The following is a 21,356-nucleotide window of genomic DNA, read 5'->3' as shown; positions in this document are numbered from 1 at the left end:
CTCTACCACACTGCCTTTCTCTAGGTACATAGGAGATATGGGTGTTGGAAGAAGGGTTAATTTAACAATGGTATCCAAAGTACAATTTTGCTTCGTAGACCAAAATTCACAGGTATTCCTCCTGTATATAATTCAGTGATGGATAATATTTGAGGACTAGATCTAATTTTGTCATAACTATATTGCTTGGTTACTTATATCTATAAATAAGATTGTTGAATGTTGACACACAATATTTTCTTTTTCCATTTCTGTATTCTTACACTACTTTAATGGTGGGTTCTGAAGTATTGTTTCCTTTTCAGAAAAACCATGCCACATGGATCATTTGGATCGAATCCTACTGTCTGGCATCTATAATGTACGCAAGGGAAAGACCCAGCTGCATAAGTGGGCTGAGCGCCTAGTTGTCCTCTGTGGTACCTGCCTTATTGTTTCCTCAGTGAAGGATTGTCAGACTGGAAAGATGCACATTTTGCCTCTGGTTGGTGGAAAGGTAAGACTCACAAATATGAATTATTTTTAATTTGATCATCTTAATTAAGAAAGTATCACATAATGCTTTTCATAGCTTTTATTCATATCTTTTCGAAGAAGCCAGTATGGGCATTATTAAAGATTATATCAGAGACTCTCTCAGAGGTTCAGAGGCTATTATGCCCCAAATCCTGTTGCAGAACTATTTGTTCAAGACATCCCCACCTCCACTGCTAGGCGCTAGATTCTGGGGCTCACAATAGCCAGAGTAGACAGTGGATGCTACCATTAGAAGCTGCCTTTGGAAATTAGAAGTAGCTGCCAGCATCCATCACCAAATAGATTCTTTGTGGGTTTTTTTTTCCCCCAATTAAATTAAAATTCAGAGTCTGAGGTAGTCATAAGATGTGATCCAGCAGCCAGGGAGCCATGCCATTTCTTCCATCTGTCCTAGAGGAGTCTCCATCCCAGGAAAGGAGTTCACTTGTTAGTCAAACAGAATGAATGACAAATGACCATAAACAGATATGTTAATATTTTTAGGAAGCTATCTATACATGATTTTACTCTGTTTTGAATCTTGACTGTCATAAACCAATCTGAGTTTGTCTGGAAGACTTGCAGACAAAATTACCTCATGAATTCACACTTTGGATCAGGCATCCAATCTGATCCAAATACACAGCAATATAGATAGAATAATACATGTATTAAAAAGATAAATAAGCTGGGTGTGGTAGCTTGTGCCTGTAATCCCAGCTACTCAGGAGGCTGAGGTAGGAGGATCAGTTGAGGCCAGGAGTTTGAAACCAGCCTGAGCAACATTAGCAAGACCCTGTCTTGGCTGGGCGCCGTGGCTCATGCCTGTAATCCTAGCACTTTGGGAGGCCTAGGTGGGCGGATCACTTGAGGTCAGGAGTTCAAAACCAGCCTGGCCAACATGGTGAAACCCCGTTTCTACTAAAAATAATTTTAAAAAATTAGCTGGGCATGGTGGTGGGTGCCTGTAATCCCATCTACTTGGGAGGCTGAGGCAGGAGAATCGCTTGAACCTGGGAGGCGGAGGTTGCAGTAAGCCAAGATCATGCCATTGCACTCCAGCCTGGGAGACAGAGCGACTTTGTCTCAAAAAAAAAACAAAAAAAACCCAGATGTAGTTGTGTGGCGCCTGAAGTCTCAACTGCTTGGGAGGTTGAGGTGGGAGGATGGCTTGAGCCCAGGAGTTCAAGTTGCTGTGAGCTGTGATCGTGCTACCGTATCCTAGCCTTATGTGACAGAGTGAGTCCCTGTCTCTTAAAAAAATATATAAATAAAAATATGAAAAGACCCAGCTGAGCTTAGAAATACAGAATAGAAACATAAAATGATCAGAAGGTCTGTGGGCGTCCTGGGCTCTGGGTCTGAAAGGTTGTGGCAACCTAGGAGTTTGGCTCTTATAAGTATTTAGTAATAGTTTTCTGCTCATAATGGGGGTCCTGGGTTAGTCTTATGGCCTAACGCCAGGCTGATTGGTATCTTTTGTTTCTGCAAGAAAGCTAAAACAAAGCTGCCATTAAGCACGGACTGAAACCAAGGCTTATTTCTAGCTGTGGTCCTAAAGAGGTGGGAGAATCCAGTTACATGGCCTTTGACCAGGAAATGAATGAAATCCCTACTAGTTTAATGAATGAATGTTTGTAACTCCAATATCAACCATGGGGCAGGAACCCACTACTGTCAGTATGAGGTCTTGGGGGCTGAAGGACAAAATGAAGAAAGTAAGTAGAGTTGCTTGAGAGGGAAAGAGTGAATGAGGACAAGGTTGGGGATTGGTGGAGAGGAAGCAGCAGATAGGGTGAGAGAGAAAATGAACCTACCATTCAAATGAACCTGAAACGTAAACTCTCTCTCACACACATACAAAAAAAAACAAAACAACAACAACAAAAAAAACCACAGAGAAATTTAATACTAGGGAGGATTTCCACAAACTCAACCATCAGAAGATAAACTCACTTCAGATTGAAATGGAAATAAATGAACAAACATCTTGAAAATAAATGTGTTTAGAATTTTCTAAGAGAGAATGGAAGAACAAAAATGGAAAACAAATTCAGAAATAAGAATATCTGCCTATGAAAGAGCCAAGTAGAATATTGGAAATAGAAATACAGTTACTAAAATTTGAAACTTAAGTGGTTAAACTCTAGATCAGACAAAGAGAGAATTGATGAAGAGTAATTTTGTCTATTCTGTTTGCTAATAGAATTTTGTTCAGGGTAGCAGTATGCCTAGGATCAAAAACTAAATCTTCCAACAGAACCCTCTTGTAGCTACTGAGATATACACAGAAGTTTCCTGGAAGGACTTTTGGAAAAGCTCTTTAAAATGGGATAGACATTTTTTTTTTTTTTTTTTTTTTTTTTTGAGTCGGAGTCTTGCTCTGTCACCCAGGCTGGAGTGCAGTGGCGCAGTCTCGGCTCACTGCAAACTCCGCCTCCCGGGTTCACGCCATTCTCCTGCCTCAGCCTCTCGGAGTAGCTGGGACTACAGGCGCCTGCCACCACACCCGGCTAATTTTTTGTATTTTTAGTAGAGACGGAGTTTCACTGTGGTCTCGATCTCCTGACCTCGTGATCCACCCACCTCGGCCTCCCAAAGTGCTGGGATTACAAGCATGAGCCACCGCGCCCGGCCTAAAATGGGATAGACTTAAAGAGCTTGACCTTTAAAGGTCATAAAGGGATGGCTTGACCCTTTGCCAGTTCCTCAGTGTCAGAGGTGGAGCAGTCATATGATGACTATGAGTTGGCAAGCATATGTCAAGTGTAGCGTTTGAGGAAGAAGGAGCCTGGGTCCTTGCTGGCATATGGAGCTGTTAGGCTAGTCCTGGACTGACTCCTCTATTTTTTTTAAACCACTGTTTAGTAGCTGAATGTAATTAACTGATATACTGAAGAATTTCACAGATAAAAACTATAAAAGAACCCTTCAGAAAGGCTCTGGTATACATCTAATAGGAGTTCTAGAGAAGAGAGAGGAAGAGAAAAGAGAAATAATATCTGAAAAAATAATAGCTGAAAATTTTCTAGAAATGAAGACAAACATGAGTGTTTAGATGTGGCAATGTGTTTATTAAGTAAAGTGTGATACACTCTTGGGATAAGAGGATAGAAACATCAAATAATCTTAAAATTTATTAGAAAAATTAGAAAAATTTAACAATAGCCACTAAAATTAGAGGAGGAAAAGAGAATATGGAAAACTTTGTAACGCTAAAATAAGGCAAGAAGAATTGAGAAAAAGGAGCAAAATAGCATGTTAAATTTTCACTAATTATAGTGATAGTAATAAATCCGAATATATCAATAATCGCAATGATTGTGATAGTCAGATGTTATTTTAAATACTATTTGCTGTTCGTAAGAGACGTAATTAAAACTTACTCTTAGAAGGTTGAAGGTGAAATGATGAAAGAATATATACTCATCAAATAGCAATCAAGAAAATTGGTGTGGTTATATTAATAGCATATGAGACATTTATATGAAAGTTTATGTGCAACAAAGGACTTGTATTCAGAATATATAAGGAACTTTTGCAACTAAGTAACGAAAAGACAAACCCAGTAAAAAACTGGGCCAAAGATTTGAAGAGACTGTCACCAAAGCAGATATACAGGTAACAAACACATGAAAAGATCTTCAACCTCAGTCATTAGGGAAATGCAAATAAAAATCATAGTTAGATACTGCACACCACTAGAATGGCTAATTATTAAAAGACTGATGAATAACAAGTTCGGCAAAGATGTGGAGCAACTGGAACATTTATACATCATGGAATGAAGTTACTTTGGAAAATAGTTTATTCATTTTTTGTAAAATTAAACATGTGCTTTTCAAATAACCCAGCAATTCTGTTTCTAGTTTTTTATCCAAAAGAAATGAACATATGTTCTTTCAAAGACTTGTACATGAATGTTCATAGCAGCTTTATTCATAATGGCCAAAAACTAGAAACAAATGTTCACTGACTTGTGAATTGATAAACAAATGTGATATATCTATACCAGGAAATACTGCTAAGCGAAAAAAAAAAAAAAAGGAAAGAACTGCTGATACAAGAACAAGGATAAATCTTGACAGCATAATTCTGAGTGAAAGAAGCCAGATACAAAAGTCAATTTATTGAATTATTCGATTTATATGAAATTCTGAAAAAGGCAAAAAATTGTAGTGATAGAAAACAGATCAGTGGTTGCCAGGGCGTGGTGGGGAGGGGGCTGACTGTAAAGGAGCACAGAGGGAAGTTTGGGGGCCATGGGGTTGCACACTGTATTTATTCATTTATAAAAACTCATGAAATTGGTTACTTATAATCAGTGAATTAAAAAAAAAAATCAAGGCCAGGCATGGCACAGTGGCTCACCTAGCACTTTGGGAGGCTGAGGCAGGAGAATTGTTTGAGTCTAGGAGTTCAAGACCAGCCTGGGCAACATAAGTGGGACTCTGTCTCTACAAAAAAATAAAAAATTAGCCAGGAACAATGGCAGACACTTGTAGTCCTATCTACTCAGGAAGCTAAGGCGGGAGGATCACTTGAACCTGTAAGGTTGAGGCTGCATTGAGCCATGATCACACCATTGTACTCCAGCCTGGGTGAAGAGTGACCTGTCTCAAAAAAATACAAGAAAAAACAGTGAATTTTATTTTAGGTTATACCTCAGTAAAACCGATCCCCAAAAGGACTTTTTTGTGTGTGTGTTTGAGACAGAGTCTCGCTCTGTCACCCAGGCTGGAGTGCAGTGGCACGATCTCAGCTCACTGCAACCTCTGCCTCCCGGATTCAAGCAGTTCTCCTACCTCAGCCTCCCAGGTAGCTGGGCCAAAAGGACTTTAATGCAAAAAGCATTGCTAGGGATAAAGAGACTCATTACAAAATGATAAAGGGAACATTTTACCATGAATATTTAATAATTCTAAAGTTATACATATGTAACAATATAATCTCAACATCTGTAATACAGAAATTAAAATAATTACTCAGGGAAGTTGACAAATTAACTTATAGTGAGAGATTTACAGATCTTTCTCATTGTTTGACATTATATGATTCTCTGTACTTTTCTGTGTCAAGCATGCCAAAATAACATATTCAAAAGATTATGCTAAAACAATCAGTATCTATTCTTCATTTCAATAATATTCTTCATTTTGACACAGACTCATTCAGTTGCAGTGATTTGTTACTAATGAAAAATGGTTATGTTGTATCACAATTTAATATTGTGAAAATTATTTAATTTTAATGAATCTTTTTAATATGATTCTCTTTTCTGGAAGTATTTGGTTTCTGCCACCTTGGTTCAATCTTTAGTTGGCACAGATACCTAATGTAAGTTTCCATCTGATTTGCCAAGCTGTGACATAACAAAGTGAGATACCAGACAAAAAGATGTAAGTGGTTCCATGACTATAAAAAGACTGCTTCCTCATCAAAGCTATATAGGTTGAGTTGTTGGAATTTGGGGGAGAATTTTTTTTTTTTTTTGAGACGGAGTCTCGAACTGTTGCCGAACTGTTGCCCGGGCTGGTGTGCAGTGACGCAATCTTGGCTTGCTGCAACCTCCACCTCCTGAGTTCAGGCGATTCTCCTGCCTCAGCCTCCCAGGTAGCTGGGATTATAGGAGCCCGTGACCACACCCGACTAATTTTTTGTATTTTTAGTAGAGATGGGGTTTCACTATGATGACCAGGCTGGTCTCGAACTCCTGACTTCGTGATCCGCCCGCCTTGGCCTCCCAAAATGCTGGGATTACAGGCGTGAGCCACCACGCCTGGCCGAGAATTTCTTTAAGGAGCTATTTTTGTGCTGTGAATTCCTGCCACCACTCCAAATAGGAATGGGGGAGGTTTTTGCCTCTTTTCTCAAACCTAGTAAAAGAGATTTGAATTGGACTGAAGAGGACTTGGTAAGAGTTCCATGCAGTAAGGGGGACATAGTGGACTGGTATCCTGTTTCCTGACCAGCAAGTCCTGAGGACAAGAGGTGCTACCCAGCTGCTGGTGATAGAGCAAAAGCACAACTAATGTGTTGGGATCATTGTGTACTCCTTGGGTGTGTTCATGTGTGACCCACTGGCAGACGGAGGGGGACAAGGAGGGAAAGAAAAAAAATAAAAAATAACTCTATTTTTTAAAAATTCAGTTGTTCGTCTTGTGATTGCCTTTTGCTTTTTGACTAGGATTTTTTTTTAGTGGTTCTGGTTTTCTCCCCTCCTCTTCTTCAGATAGAAGAAGTGAAGCGACGGCAATACTCCCTTGCTTTCAGCTCAGCAGGAGCCCAAGCTCAGACCTATCATGTCAGCTTCGAGACTTTGGCTGAGTACCAGCGATGGCAACGGCAAGCATCCAAGGTGAAAAGTGGTAGGATGTTCTGATGTGGAGATAAGAATAGAGAACCCCAGGCCGGGCACGGTGGCTCACATCTGTAATCCCAGCACTTTGGGAGGCCGAGGCGGACGGATCACCTGAGGTCGGGAGTTTGAGACCAGCCTGACCAACATGATGAAACCTTATCTCTACTAAAATACAAAAAATTAGCTGGGCGTGGTGGCGTGCACCTGTACTCCCAGCTACTTGGAAGGCTGAGGCAGGTGAATCGCTTGAATCCGGGAGGTGGAGGTTGCAGTGAGCCGACGTCGTGCCACTGCACTCCAGCCTGATGACAGAGCAAGACTCTATCTCAAAAAAAAAAAAAAAAAAAATATTAGAGTACCCCAAGAGAAATGTATTTTGAAACTGATGGCCGGGTGCAGTGGCTCATGCATGTAATCCCAGCACTTTGGGAGGCTGGGGCAGGTGGATCACCTGAGGTCGGGAGTTTGAGACCAGCCTGAGCAACATGGAGAAACCCCGTCTCTACTAAAAATACAAAATTAGCCAGGTGTAGTGGCACATGCCTGTAATCCCAGCTACTCGGGAGGCTGAGCTGTAGGAGAATCCCTTGAACCCAGGAGGCGGAGATTGCAGTGAGCCAAGATCGTTCCATTGCACTCCAGCCTGGGCAACAAGAGCAGCAAAAGTCCGTCTCAAAAAAAATCAAAAGAAAAGAAACTGAACTTATTACCAAGATAGCAAATTACAATTTTTATTTTCTTTTCTAGGCCTTTTCTGAGTATATAATGAGTAAAATCATGGAATTCCACAGGTCTTTAACTTATTTATACGTGCATAGTACAAAATGCTGTCAAAAATGTTTGCAGGTGCATTTTCCTCTGTACTGTCTCTGGGAGTTAGGGCCTTTGAAGGAATTAAGACACAAAGAGATTGGACCCTTGAAGGAATTGAGATACAATGAGATTTAAATTACCTTCCCTTGACCGTAATAGTCAGTGATAGATGGATTCATTCCATAACTTGGGTCCCAGTGCTTCTTGGTCTGCATATGTTCAGAACAGCCTTGGTGAACCACTTCAAATGTGCAGTTATTGATGGGACAGTGACCTCTAATGCTGTCACAAACCATTATTCCTATATGCCAAGGATAATTAGTCTTTCAACATAATTTCTGCACTTTAGCCTTTGAAGAGCAATAAAGTGTATTGTGATTTCCAAATTCTCTTTTTCTTGTAGCCGTCTTTGCAGGATCTTGTACAAGAGATTGTTATAGGATAAGGACATGCCATCAAAACATGAATGACTTTTTCTTTTTTTTTTTTGGAGACGGAGTCTCACTGTCACCCAGGCTGGAGTGCAGTGGTACAGTCTTGGCTCACTGCAACCTTTGTCTCCTGGGTTCAAGCATTTCTCCTGCCTCAGCCTCTGGAGTAGCTGGGATTACAGGTGTGCGCCATCATGCCCAGCTAATCTTTGTATTTTTAGTAGAGACAGGGTTTCACCATGTTGGCCAGGGTGGTCTCGAACTCCTGACCTCAGGTGATCCGCTCGCCTTGGCCTCCCAAAGTGCTGGATTATGGTGTGAGCCACCACGCCCAGCCATGAATGACTTTTCTAGTGACACATTGTTTCTTTTTTTAGATCAATTTTTATAACCCATATTATATTAGCATACTATTATAGAACTATCAAGCTTGTTTTGATTTTATTGACAGTTATATTGTGTTGGCTATAAAATCTGCTCTAAATAAAACTGGTCCCAGTTTTAAGTAGCTATTCCATTCTTCTGCCCTTTTAAAGAGAAGTTAATATTTTTTGAGTGTCTTTTGCATGTTTAGCAGTGTGCTGTGTGCTTGGTTATTTACTTTTATCCTCAAAACAGATGAAGAAACTGCTGATAAGTAGCAGAGCTAGTGTGGCTACAAAAGGCCGTGTCTTTTCATAATCACACTGCCTCTTTTTCCATTTATTTAGAATCATCTTAAGGTAACTTCTTGCGACCGGGTGCTGTGACTCACGCCTGTAATCCCAGCACTTTGGGAGGTCGAGGTGGGTGTATTACCTGAGGTCAGGAGTTCAAAACCAGCCTGGCCAACATGGTGAAACCCCGTCTCTACTAAAAATACAAAAATTAGCCTGGCATGGTGGCACAGGAGAATTGCTTGAGCCCAGGAGACGGAGGATGCAGTAAGCCGAGATCGTGCCACTGCACTCCAGCCTGGCTGACAGAACAAGACTCTGTCTCAAAAAAAAAAAAAAAAACCAAAAACAAAACAAACAAAAAAGATTACTTCTTACTTGAAATGTTAACTTTCCTTCTTTAATGATACGTGTTTTTTTTTAACCTTGTACTTAAAGAGACTTTATAACTTATACCCTTGTTTTTTAAGCAGCTTATGGTTTTAGGAAAAAGTAAAAATTAACTGGTATTTATAAAGGAATAATTGAATCTTACTGCCTTTTTATTTTTTCCTATCTTTTTAATTAGTGTCTTTTTGTGTAAATGCCATTCCATTCTTTCCTGGGTGATAGACATCCAGTACTAGCTCAGAAGGCTGTTCTCTTTGACGTTATTCAGGTGGTGTCCCAGCGAATCAGTACCGTGGATCTCTCATGTTACAGCCTCGAGGAGGTTCCTGAGCATCTCTTCTATAGTCAAGATATTACCTACCTCAACTTGCGACACAACTTCATGCAGTTAGAAAGACCCGGAGGCCTCGATACACTCTACAAGTATGTGGAGAATGGGTTTCCAGACTAACCTGTTAAAACCAACTCATAATCAGTATCTTATGGCTTCTACCTGCTACCATTGTATGTATATTCTAAAATTTCCCCTCCCTTTTGAAGAGGAAGTGAAAATGTTTATTCACAGAGTTTTCCTGCCCGCCCTTTCCCCCCATAAAACAGAAGATTGATGTAAATATTCTGTGAGCTTCTGTTGATCTGGGTAATCTTTTCATGTGAATCATTGACACTGATGCATGATCTCCCGCCAAGTTACATCAAGAGATTTAGTATATGGGAAATTTTTGAATTAGGAGTATAAAATTTCAGTAACTTACAGGAGATAGGCCTAATTATAAGAATTTCACTCTGAGAGGCAAGGCTCTATCTTCCCTTTGTACCTTCCACTGCCAACTCTTAAGCGTTTAGTCAGCTGTGAAGCTTCTCTGTTCTAATAGAGGAACCATTTTAGCCCTACAGTGCTATGATCTACTTGTTATTCCATCTCCTTTATTAAAATATATACCCCATTCCCACACTCCACTCATCCCATCTCACTCCTCCACTTAAAAATGGATGCAGTGAATAAATAAGTGTTGTAAGTAATTGTCTGGACTTCTGGAGGAGAAGGGAGAAATTGGAAATTAAAGCATTCAAAGTGATTTAAATTAGATGGTGACTAAAAAAGATAATATACATTAAAATGACATATTTTACATACTTCCTTAACAGCTAATAATTCTAGAGTAATGTCCAGAAAATGTTGTTTTTTAAATCTCATCTGATAATTGTTATAGAAGGTTTTTCGAGTATAAGCCTGTTTAGTGATGAGGTAGTTATTTTAGTAATATTGGTATGTAAAAATGAAAACAAACAGTAATTTTAAGGAAGTTGGTTTCTAGTATTTCTTTGTGAGTTGCTATGAAAAAGAATTAGTCCAGTTTGAGGGCTGTATCGTAAATTCTGAATTTAAAGCACCAAGCCAAAGGAATAATCAGTAATCAAGGTTAGGTCATCTGGAAATCAGAAGTTGAAAATTTGGAAGAGAAGCGTTACAGTGAGGTACCAGGGATTCAAATCTAGAAGCAGGTGATAGATCATCATCATGGAGAACATCTCAGCCTTACCTTCTTGCACTTGTATAATAACAAAATATCCTACTCCCCAGTGGAATTACCAGAGTCTCTCATAAAAAGTTCTTAGTAATGAAACCTTTAACATCTTAATTATAATACAGTGGATATCAAGAAGAAACCCGAGATCCATTTTGTAACAATGCTATCTCTGGGTAAGACAATATAGATACTTTTACTTCCATGAACAAAATAGAAGCACTAAAAATTACTTTGTGTTGTGTATCAGGTCACATAATGGTAAAATGCTGTCACATTTGTATTTTCTTTTTTTTTTTTTTTTTTTTTTTTTGAGACGGAGTCTCGCTCTGTCGCCCAGGCTGGAGTGCAGTGGCGCAATCTCGGCTCACTGCAAGCTCCACCTCCCGGGTTCACGCAATTCTCCTGCCTCAGCCTCTCCGAGTAGCTGGGACTACAGGCGCCCGCCACCACGCCCAGCTAATTTTTTTGTATTTTTTAGTAGAGATGGGGTTTCACCATGGTCTCGATCTCCTGACCTTGTGATCTGCCTGTCTCGGCCTCCCAAAGTGCTGGGATTACAAGCATGAGCCACCGCGCCCGGCCCACATTTGTATTTTCAAGCTCTAACTGGTTTATTCATTTTATGTGACATTTTAGCCAACATAATTTCAGTATGAAAAAAGAAGTTGCTCATAAATGGGATTTGATCTACATATTTGTTAGCTATTGCTCTGAGTTGATTAATTCTTGCAAGGATTTTGTATATTACATGTAGAAATTTAATAATGGAAAAAGATTTCAAGCATATCAAGTATGATGAAATACAAAAGAATTGTATCAGCATGACCTGTTCTTCAAGATTGTCTACCCTTTTTTTTTTTTTTTTTTTTTTTTTTTTTTTTTTTTTAGACGGAGTCTCACTCTGTGGCCCAGGCTGGAGTGCAGTGGCACAATCTTGGCTCACTGCAAGCTCTGCCTCCCAGGTTGATGCCATTCTTCTCCCTCAGCCTCCTGAGTAGCTGGGACTACAGGTGTCCACCACCATGCCCGGCTAATTTTTTCTGTTTTTTAGTAGAGACGGGGTTTCACTGTTTTAGCCAGGATGGTCTCGATCTCCTAACCTCGTGATCCACTTGCCTCAGCCTCCTAAAGTGCTGGGATTACAGGCATAAGCCACTGCACCCAGCCAAGATTGTCTTCCTTTTTAAGGAGAAAAGAGAGCTCCTATAATGCTAGATGTGGTTTCCTTCATCACACGGACTGTGCATTAGTCATCTTGGTGTCCTCTGTCCCCACTCAGTGTTTGATATGTAGCGAGTGCTCAATAAGTATTTTTGGAATAAATTCTATTATAGACATTTAAAATAGATCATCAAAGGCCATTGATGTCCCTTTTAAAGATACAGTAAGAGATGTATTGAAATGCAATATCCATTTTTGCCTTTGCTCTTTAGATTTTCTCAACTGAAGGGCCTGAACTTGTCCCATAATAAACTTGGGTTGTTTCCTATATTGTTATGCGAGATCTCTACCCTGACTGAGCTCAACCTTTCCTGTAATGGATTTTATGACCTACCAAGTCAAATTGGCAATCTGCTAAAGTAAGTAACTTTTACTAGATTCCTCTTTTCCCTTGCAGAATAAGGAACTTGCCTGGGGTTTGGAATGAAGGTAGTATCTTGAGCTCTTGCAGTGAAATATATCATGTACTTCTTAGGATTCTAGTCAGCAGCAGTTTTTGACATCAGAGATCTACCTGCCCGTAGCAGTGACTGATCCCTCAGCTTCAACAGCAGCGGTCTTAACCCTTTTAATGTTGGAGGGACCATTTGTTTAAGTTGTGTGTAAATCATCTATTAAGTCTGTATAGATGGAGATTTAGGACACTTTACTATTTTGGGATTGATAATAAATTAGTGACATAAATCAGAATCCCTAACTCTGATTCTGTGCATTCCAGTGAAACCTTTCATAAAGTAGACTTGTTTTGTTTTCTTCCTATAGTCTTCAAACCCTCTGTCTTGATGGCAACTTTCTGACTACTTTACCTGAAGAATTGGGAAATCTACAACAGCTTTCCTCCTTGGGAATTTCCTTCAACAACTTTAGTCAGATTCCTGAGGTTTATGAGAAACTCACTATGTTAGATAGAGTGGTTATGGCAGGAAATTGCCTGGAAGTCCTGAACTTAGGGGTGCTGAATAGGATGAACCATATCAAGCATGTGGATTTAAGGTAAGGTTATTCTTTACCACAGCTTCCTTTAAATTGACTCTGGTGGACCTTTATGTCTTCTTTTTATGAAGATTTGTTTAAAACGTTAGGGTTTTTAAAATTTTGTTGTTGTTTTGAGACAAGGTCTCACTTTGTCACCCAAGCTAGCATACAGTGGCACAATCTCAGCCCACTGCAGTCTTGACCTCCCGTTCTCAGGCGATTCTCCCACCTCAGCCTCCTGAGTAGTTGGGACTTCAGGTGCGCACCACGAGGCCTGGCTAATTTTTTTCTACTTTTAGTAGAGATGAGGTTTCACCATGTTGTGCAGGCTGGTCTTGAACTCCTGGACTCAAGCAGTCCACCCACCTCAGCCTCCCAAAGTGCTGGGATTATAGCCATCACACCTGGCCCGTAACTTTAGGTTTTTTGAATAGTGTAGAAATATATATTTTCAAAGGTATAGTAAGACTTATCACTCAGTAGCAGAGAGATTAAGGATCAGGTAGTTGTACCACGTGATAGAGACTATCAAATTGCCTTTGACAAAGGTTGTTCTCACTTACCCTCCCATCAGTGTATATTTTTTATTTTAAAAATTTTTTATAGAGATGGGGTCTTGCTGTGTTGCCCAGGCTGGTCTTGAACTCCCTGGCTCAAGTAATCCTTCTGCCTTGGCCTCCTAAAGTGTTGGGATTACAGGTGTGAGCCAGTGTGCCCGACCCCTCCAACATTTTATGAGAATTCCCGTTTTCTCATATCTTTGTCAGTGTTGGATTTTAGCATTTCTTTTTATTTATCATCAGTCTAGTAGGTTGAAAAAAGTATTTCATTGTTTTAATCAATGTTTTGATGTAACAAATTGATGCTATATAATCAATTATTACATAGCAGTGAGGTTGAACATCTTTTTATATGTGTATTAGTAGTTTGTAGATTTCCATAAACGACCATTTTACTGTTGTGTCATTGGGTTTCTTCTTGATATCCATTGTATTACAATTAAAATGTTAAAGGTTTCATTACTAAGAACTTTTTATGAGAGTTTTATTTTCTAGTCATAATATTTTCACCAGGAAGCTGGTGAAAAGACACCTACTGGATGTTCTGTTATTTACAGTAAGCGATTGACGTGGCTTGTAAAGACAGTAAGAGAGAGTTTTTGTTTTTGTTTTTGTTTTTAACCACACTGGAGACTTAAGAGAGAGATTTATAGAAATACAGGAAAGTGAGAACAGACCTGCATGAATTAAATCATATACTTGTGTAGGAAAAACCCAGAGGTCATTTTCTATAATTTGCTTTTGAACTCTTCCATATATATATATATACACACACCCACATACATACATATATATGCAGACTATTTCCTTGTCTGTTAATTAATTTTATGTTTGAACCTTAGCACTAGAGATGGAGCAGGCATAGCAACAGGAAGAAGTATGGCTCCATTCTTATACTCTGGACATGGTACTGTTGTGACTGCTTTGCTACTCACTAACTCAAAAGGTTGTGTTCATCTTCCTGTTCCTTTGTCCTACTTCGTGGCCACCTGACATTATTAGGTATTTGGATATAAGTGTTTAACTGTTCATAGATATGGCCTCTTTTTTCCTTCTCTTTATTAATTTGTATATGTATTTGCCAATCTGGATTGTCTAACTTAGCTGTACCTTGAGTTATTCATCAGCTGTAGTTATTTATATAGTACCTTGCAAAATGAGGCGAGTAGTGAAATTCTTAAATTGTTTAGGAAACAGAGAAAGGGGGCCGGGCACGGTGGCTCACCCCTGTAATCCTACCACTTTGGGAGGCCGAGGCAGGCAGATCATCTGAGGTTAGGAGTTCAAGCCTGGCAAACATGGTGAAACCCCATCTCTACTAAAAATACAAAAAATTAGCCTGGCATGGTGGGGCTGCCTCTAATCCCAGCAACTTGGTAGGCTGAGGCAGGAGAATCGCTTTAACCTGGGAAGCAGAGGTTGCAGTGAACCGAGATCACGCCATTGTACTCCAGCCTGGGCAACACAGTGAAACTCCATCTCAAAAAAAAAAAAAAAAAAAAAAGGAAACAGAGAAAGGGATCATACCTGCCCTATTTTTTATTTTTATTCTGGTAAGCACATTTAATAGACTCTTATTTATGATTATTTTCTTGTTTCTGTGTATTAAGGATGAACCATTTGAAAACCATGCTTACTGAAAATCTGGAGGGAAATAAACACATCACCCATGTGGATCTGCGGGATAACCAACTGACTGACTTGGATCTTAGCTCCTTATGCAGCTTGGAACAGCTGCACTGTGAGCGGAATCAGCTGAGGGAGCTAACACTCAGTGGCTTCTCCCTTCGGACCCTCTATGCCAGTTCCAACAGTGAGTTTTCTATCCAGCCTTTTTTATCTTTCGGCTGTTGTCAGGGCTTTCTGAGAACAGTGGCACTTGTGGTGTTCCTCAGCCACTCTGCAAGATGGGGTTTGTGGCTCATTGAGGCAAAGCTTTGTCTTTTCACTTTGCTGTCAATACTTAAGTGGTTGCACTGTGCATAAAAAGACATGGCAGGATACTTTGAGCTTTACAAATTGAGCATAGTAAGAGGCATTCCACAGAATAGTGGTGGTGGGGAGGTGGGCAAGCATGTTCAAAACAGAGCATCAATAATAGTCTAAAACAGGTGGGCAAACTATACCCCAGGACTGCATCTGGCCTGCCATCTCTTTTTTTGTGGCCCATACGGAATGGTTTTTACATTTTTCTAATGGTTGGGTAAAAAAAAAAAGTCAAAAGGAGAATTTTGTGGCCGATCATGGGGGCTCATGCCTGTAATCCCAGCACTTTGGGAGGCCGAGGTGGGCTGATCACCTGAGCTCAGGAGTTTGAGATTAGCCTGGGCAACATGGCGAAACCCTATCTCTACAAAAAATACAAAAATTAGCCAGCATGGTGGCACACCTATGGTCCCAGCTACTCAGGAGGCTGAGATGGGAGTATCACTTGAGCCTGGAAGGCAGAGGTTACAGTGAGCTGAGATCGTGCCATTGCATGTTCTCATGAGAGAACTGGGTGAAACTTGTGAGACCCCATCTCAAAAAAAGAAGAATTTTGTGACATGTGAAAATTACTATGAAATTCAAGTTTCTATGTTTCTAAATGAAGTTTTACTGGAATGCAGCCACAGTAGTTTGCTTGCATATTATTTATACATTCTTGCTCTTGTGCTACAGCGGCAGAATTGAATAGTAGTAAGAGAGGCTGTGATATGGTCTGCAAAGCCTAAAATGTTTACTATTTAGCCTGTTACAGAAAAAGTTTGCCAATTCGTGGTTTAAAAGCTTGTGTAGCCTCAGTGCTAGAATGAGAAGCCCCTGATTTCAATAGTGATTTGCCCTGAGAATATTTTTCAATGAAAAGGTCCTCATATTTGTCAAGGCCATTCTTTTTATGGAAAGTTCTTTACCTTTTTTTACTTTTGATATGTGTTTAAGGAAGGAAAGGAAAATAGGTTAAATTTTACTGTCAGAAAAATGCAAATTTAAATAATAACATTTTATACTCATCAAATTTTAAAAAAAAGTAATTCTGAGTGTTTCCAGAGGCAAGGAGAAGCATCTTCCTGAGCACTCACACACTGCCAGTGAGAGCTGACTGGTAAAACCACCCCAGAGAGTAATGTGATAGTGTTAGAGATGTCGACACACACACATACCATATTCTAGAAGTTCCCTGATTGGGATATATCTCAAAGACACCCACATGTGCACAAGGAGATATATACCAGATTGTTTATCACTTTTTGTGATCACGAAAAAGTAGGATTTTGAGACGGAGTCTAGCTCTGTTGCCCAGGCTGGAGTGCAGTTGCCTGGTCTCGGCTCACTGCAACCTCTGCCGCCCAGGTTCAAGCGATTCTCTTCTCTTAGCCTCCTGAGTAGCTGGGATTACAGGAGTGTGCCACCATACCCATCTAATTTTTGTATTTTTAGTAGAGACGTGGTTTCACCATATTGGCCATGCTGTTCTTGAACACCTAACCTCTGATTAGCTGCCCACCTCAGCCTCCCAAAGGGTTGGGATTACAGGTGTGAGCCATTACACCCGGCCTAAAAGTAGGATTATTAATAGGAAAATGGGCAAATTAGTAGTGATATATTTTGCAATAGAATATTGCACAGCAATGGAAATGAATGTACTAAAGCTTTGTATGGTAATATGGATAAATTGCAAACTTTCTTTTGAGCAAGGAAAAGTGCATAATTAAATGTATATTGTGATAGTTATATCAAAATTTAAAACACTCACAGAAATACTGTGTTCTTAGCTATAAATATGCCATAACAGTATGAAAGAATACATGAGAGTGATGAAAACCATATTCAGGATGATGTTTACCTCTTGGTATGTGTGGTATTTTAATTCTTAAAAAAAAAAAAAAAAAAAAAAGTCTGGACCGGGTGCGGTGGCTCAAGCCTATAATCCCAACACTTTGGGAGGCCGAGGTGGGCAGATCACCTGAGGTCAGGAGTTCGAGACCAGCCTGGCTAATATGGTGAAACCCCATCTCTACTAAAAATACAGAAAATTAGCCGGGCGTGGTGGCGCATGCCTGTAATCCCAGCTATTCAGGGGGCTGGGGCAAGAGAATTGCTTGAACCTGGGAGGTGGAGGTTGCAGTGAGCCAAGATCATGCCATTGCACTCCAGCTTGGGCAACAAGAGCAAAGCTCCATCTCAAAAAAAAAAAAAAAGCCTGCCACATATAAAGCAGAATGTAGATTTGTTAAAAGCTATATGATAGGTGAAGCAGGGTTCATTATTTTATTCTCTTTATTTTTCTGTATCTGCAAACTAGATTATACAGATACAAGTTGAGGACTTCTGTTTGCATTGCCTTTTATTATGTTATAGAAGCTTCAAATTGTAGCTTAGATTAATTGCTTGGTCAGAAGAGTGTTAAAACTGGTGAGTGTTGACTTATGCTGTTTATAGATGCCTGACATCATAGTGAGTCCTAGCTGTGGAGATTTTTGTTATCAGGCCCATCCCTATCCTTAATGTGTCTAAAGAGTCTGAATTCCTGGCCCTACTGGAAAAGACCTCATCAACAGGCACACAGTCCTAAATATTTACTCTTTGTAAATATTTAAGTATATACAAATAAATGAAATATTTTAATAGTATTTAAATACTTAAATACTATGAGTCACCAGGATTCTATCACAGCAGTTAACTGAACAGGGCTTGTTTGAGGTCTCCTACTCCGTTTACAAAATCCTTAAATTCTACAACCTGGAAGAATTCACATAAAAACATAAAGTTTTTTTTTTTTTTTTCTTTTTTTTGAGACGGAGTCTTGCTCTGTCGCCCAGGCTGGAGTGCAGTGGCGCAATCTCGGCTCACTGCAAGCTCCGCCTCCCGGGTTCACGCCATTCTCCTGCCCCAGCCTCTCCGAGTAGCTGGGGCTACAGGCGCCCGCCACCACGCCCGGCTAATTTTTTGTATTTTTAGTAGAGACGGGGTTTCACCGTGATCTCGATCTCCTGACCTCGTGATCCGCCCGCCTCGGCCTCCCAAAGTGCTGGGATTACAAGCGTGAGCCACCGCGCCTGGCCAAAAACTTAGTTTTGATGCCTCAAAGTCAAGAACTCTGCTTTACAAAAAGAAGTTATCTAAATGTGATCAGTTAATACATGGAAAGCACTGAACTTGACTAGTCATCAGGGATATGCAAATTGAAACCCTTATGTGGCACCACTATACACCTACCAGAATGACTAGAATGGAAAGGCCTAAAAATTCCAGGGGCAGCTGTTGGAGTGTAAATTGGTACAACCACTTTGGAAAACTGTTCAGTAGTATCTGCTAAGGTGAACAGAAACATACCCTGTACCCAGCAGTACCTCTTCTAGGCTTATGTTCAATATAAGGACTTATATTAGTCCACAAAAGACACGGACAAATATGTTCATGGAAGTACTATTCATAGTAACTGCAGACTGGAAAAGACTTAACATGTCATCAACTTTAAAATGGGCAAATAAATTGTGGTATATTCACATAAAATAATTTTATACAGGCATGAGAATGAATGAACTATAATCATATGCAACTGTATAAACAAATCCTGTAAACATATTGTGGAGTGAATGAAGCCAGACAAGTAAATTATACATACTGTGTGCATATATTTCTGTAGATAGGCAGAAGTAATTATACATACTGCATGCATATGTTTACATAGATAGGCAAAAGTAATTATACATACCGCCTGCATATATTTATGTAGACAGGCAAAAGTAATTTGGTACTTGGAGTCAGGATAATGTTACCTTTGAGGGGCAGTGACTGGAAGGGGAGACATGGCAGTTCCCAGGGAGCTGGTAATGTTCTGTTTCTTGATCCGGGTGTTGGTTCCACTAGTGTGTTCAGTTTGTGAAAATTTACTGAATTGTTGCACTCTTCTGTATTTTTGTTATACTTCAATTAAAAGTTAAAATATTGCCAGTAAAAGTCTAATTATTTTTATCAAGTTAAAAAGCTAAGTAGTTACTATTAACATTTAACTACTGCTTAAGGTTGTATAAAGGCAGTGAAGTACACAGGATCCTTCAATTAGCTGTTACATTTGTTTTTCAAGACAAATTGGGATCAGTTAGTCAATGTCAGTTTTCAGTAGTTTTTGTCTTTAGCTCATCTTAGTAGAAGACATCAGTTTTCTCTCTGGTGGTTTCACTAAGCTACGTTTCCATTGTCAGCTCTCAGTTACTTTCTTTTTTAGAGGATGTCACTAACACCTGTTTGTTTTTGGATTAGAGCTGACAGCAGTGAACGTCTATCCAGTACCCAGCCTGCTCACTTCCTTGGATCTCTCCCGGTGAGTGTCCTTCATGAGGGTGGCACTTGTTTCTTACTATTTAAGAGATACATGTGCATTCTTTGGCAGTTTTGATGTACAAGAAAGCTAAGTATTTTGAAATATTTGGATAACCTGGAAAAAGGAGAAAGGAAGAGTGGACGATTAAGTTTAATAGCCTTACTGTATAAAGGAAGGATTCTCTTGAAATAGTAAGGTGTCTGTGAATTACTCTTTCTTAAAGACTATAATGTAGGATGAGATGCAAACAAAGAAGACCTCTTATCTTCAGGGCACTGATTCCCGTTTTGTCAGTTGGAATCAGATACTTCTTGATTTTTAGATAGTGGGTGTTTGTTTGTTTGTTTGAGATGGAGTCTCGCTCTGTCACCCAGGCTGGAGTGCAGTGGCGTGATCTCGGCTCGCTGCAAGCTCCGCCTTCCGGGTTCACATCATTCTCCTGCCTCAGCCTCCCGAGTAGCTGGGACTAAAGGCGCCCAGCACCATGCCCGGCTAATTTTTTGTATTTTTAGTAGAGACAGGGTTTCACCGCGTTAGCCAGGATGGTCTCCATCTCCTCACCTTGTGATCTGCCTGCTTTGGCCTTCCAAAATGCTGAGATTATAGGCGTGAGCCACCGAGCCTGGCCAGATAGTGGGTTTTTAAAATATATTTAATTTTTTTGTACTCCTGTAACTCATGTTGGTCTTAGTTTTGAAGGGACATTAATTATATTCAGGATTTTATTACTCCTCTCGGTGGCCAGAAACAAACATAAATGAGGTTTGTTTTTCTTTTATTCATTTATAACCACTGTTGGGCATTCTGGGTTCAGTGGTAGAGTTTTGCAGTCTAGTGGCGAGATGAACAATCAAATAAGCAGTAACAGGGCATCATCCTAAGTGCTGTGAGTACAGGGTTCCCAAAGCAGATCAAAGGGGCAGTGGGCAGGGTCCTACTTGGTCAGGGTTGTGAAGACTGAGTGAGATGATAAATGCAAAATGCATAGGATAGTACCTGACGTGTAGTCATCTCAAGAAATACTAACTATTGTAGCCAGGTTTCTTTTTGTTGATTTCGTTACTTTATCGTTATCATTTTAAGCTAATGTTTTAGATTCCCTTCCATTTATTTCTGCTTATCTTCCCAGCAAAATCCCAGCATGGATCAGTACTAAAATTTTACCTTTTACATTGAGCTTGATCGTTGCCGAAGAAAATCACATCCAACTAGACACCACTACAAACTCAAAATTTCCAACCTCATCTGGAGCTTATTGGTTCTTTGTCTTGCCAGCTCCTTCCAGTGTCCTCAGCATCTACCTCCCTCAGTGTCCCCCTCCCCAGTCTCCTCCATGCTGGAACTTAGCTTCCTACTTGATTGGGAAAATAGAGGCCATTGTGGGCGATTTCCCTCAGCTTCCAAACACCCACCTTGCTTTAATTTATATAGATGCGTATTCATTCTCAGCTTCTCTCCTCTGTTCATGGCCAGTCCAGCTGTCTGTGCCTGTGACTCCTCCACTCCCACTGTGCTGGACCTTGCTCTGTTCGTCGTCATTATTGTCCTCTCTCCCCCTCCTCTTCCTCTCCTCTTGAGTGTGTGTGTGTGTGTG

General features: G+C 40.0%; 1 protein-coding gene across 2 annotated transcripts in view; it reads left to right on the top strand.

Annotated features, from left to right (window-relative positions):
• PHLPP2 (PH domain and leucine rich repeat protein phosphatase 2) overlaps nt 1–21,356 on the top strand; it is a 75,614-nt gene that overhangs the window by 29,358 nt on the left and 24,900 nt on the right. For both annotated transcript variants that reach the window (XM_030829660.1, XM_030829656.1), the window contains exons 4-10: nt 306–496; nt 6,749–6,874; nt 9,436–9,590; nt 12,133–12,279; nt 12,683–12,913; nt 15,066–15,268; nt 19,702–19,762. In XM_030829660.1, coding sequence (XP_030685520.1) covers nt 306–496; nt 6,749–6,874; nt 9,436–9,590; nt 12,133–12,279; nt 12,683–12,913; nt 15,066–15,268; nt 19,702–19,762 — 1,114 coding nt within the window. The remainder of the gene's footprint in view (nt 1–305; nt 497–6,748; nt 6,875–9,435; nt 9,591–12,132; nt 12,280–12,682; nt 12,914–15,065; nt 15,269–19,701; nt 19,763–21,356) is intronic.

This window comes from Nomascus leucogenys, chromosome 2 (genome assembly GCF_006542625.1).
Source record: "Nomascus leucogenys isolate Asia chromosome 2, Asia_NLE_v1, whole genome shotgun sequence".
Lineage (NCBI taxonomy): Eukaryota > Metazoa > Chordata > Mammalia > Primates > Hylobatidae > Nomascus > Nomascus leucogenys.
The sequence above is the reverse complement of the archived record's forward strand: the minus strand, read 5'-3'. Positions and strand labels throughout refer to the sequence as shown.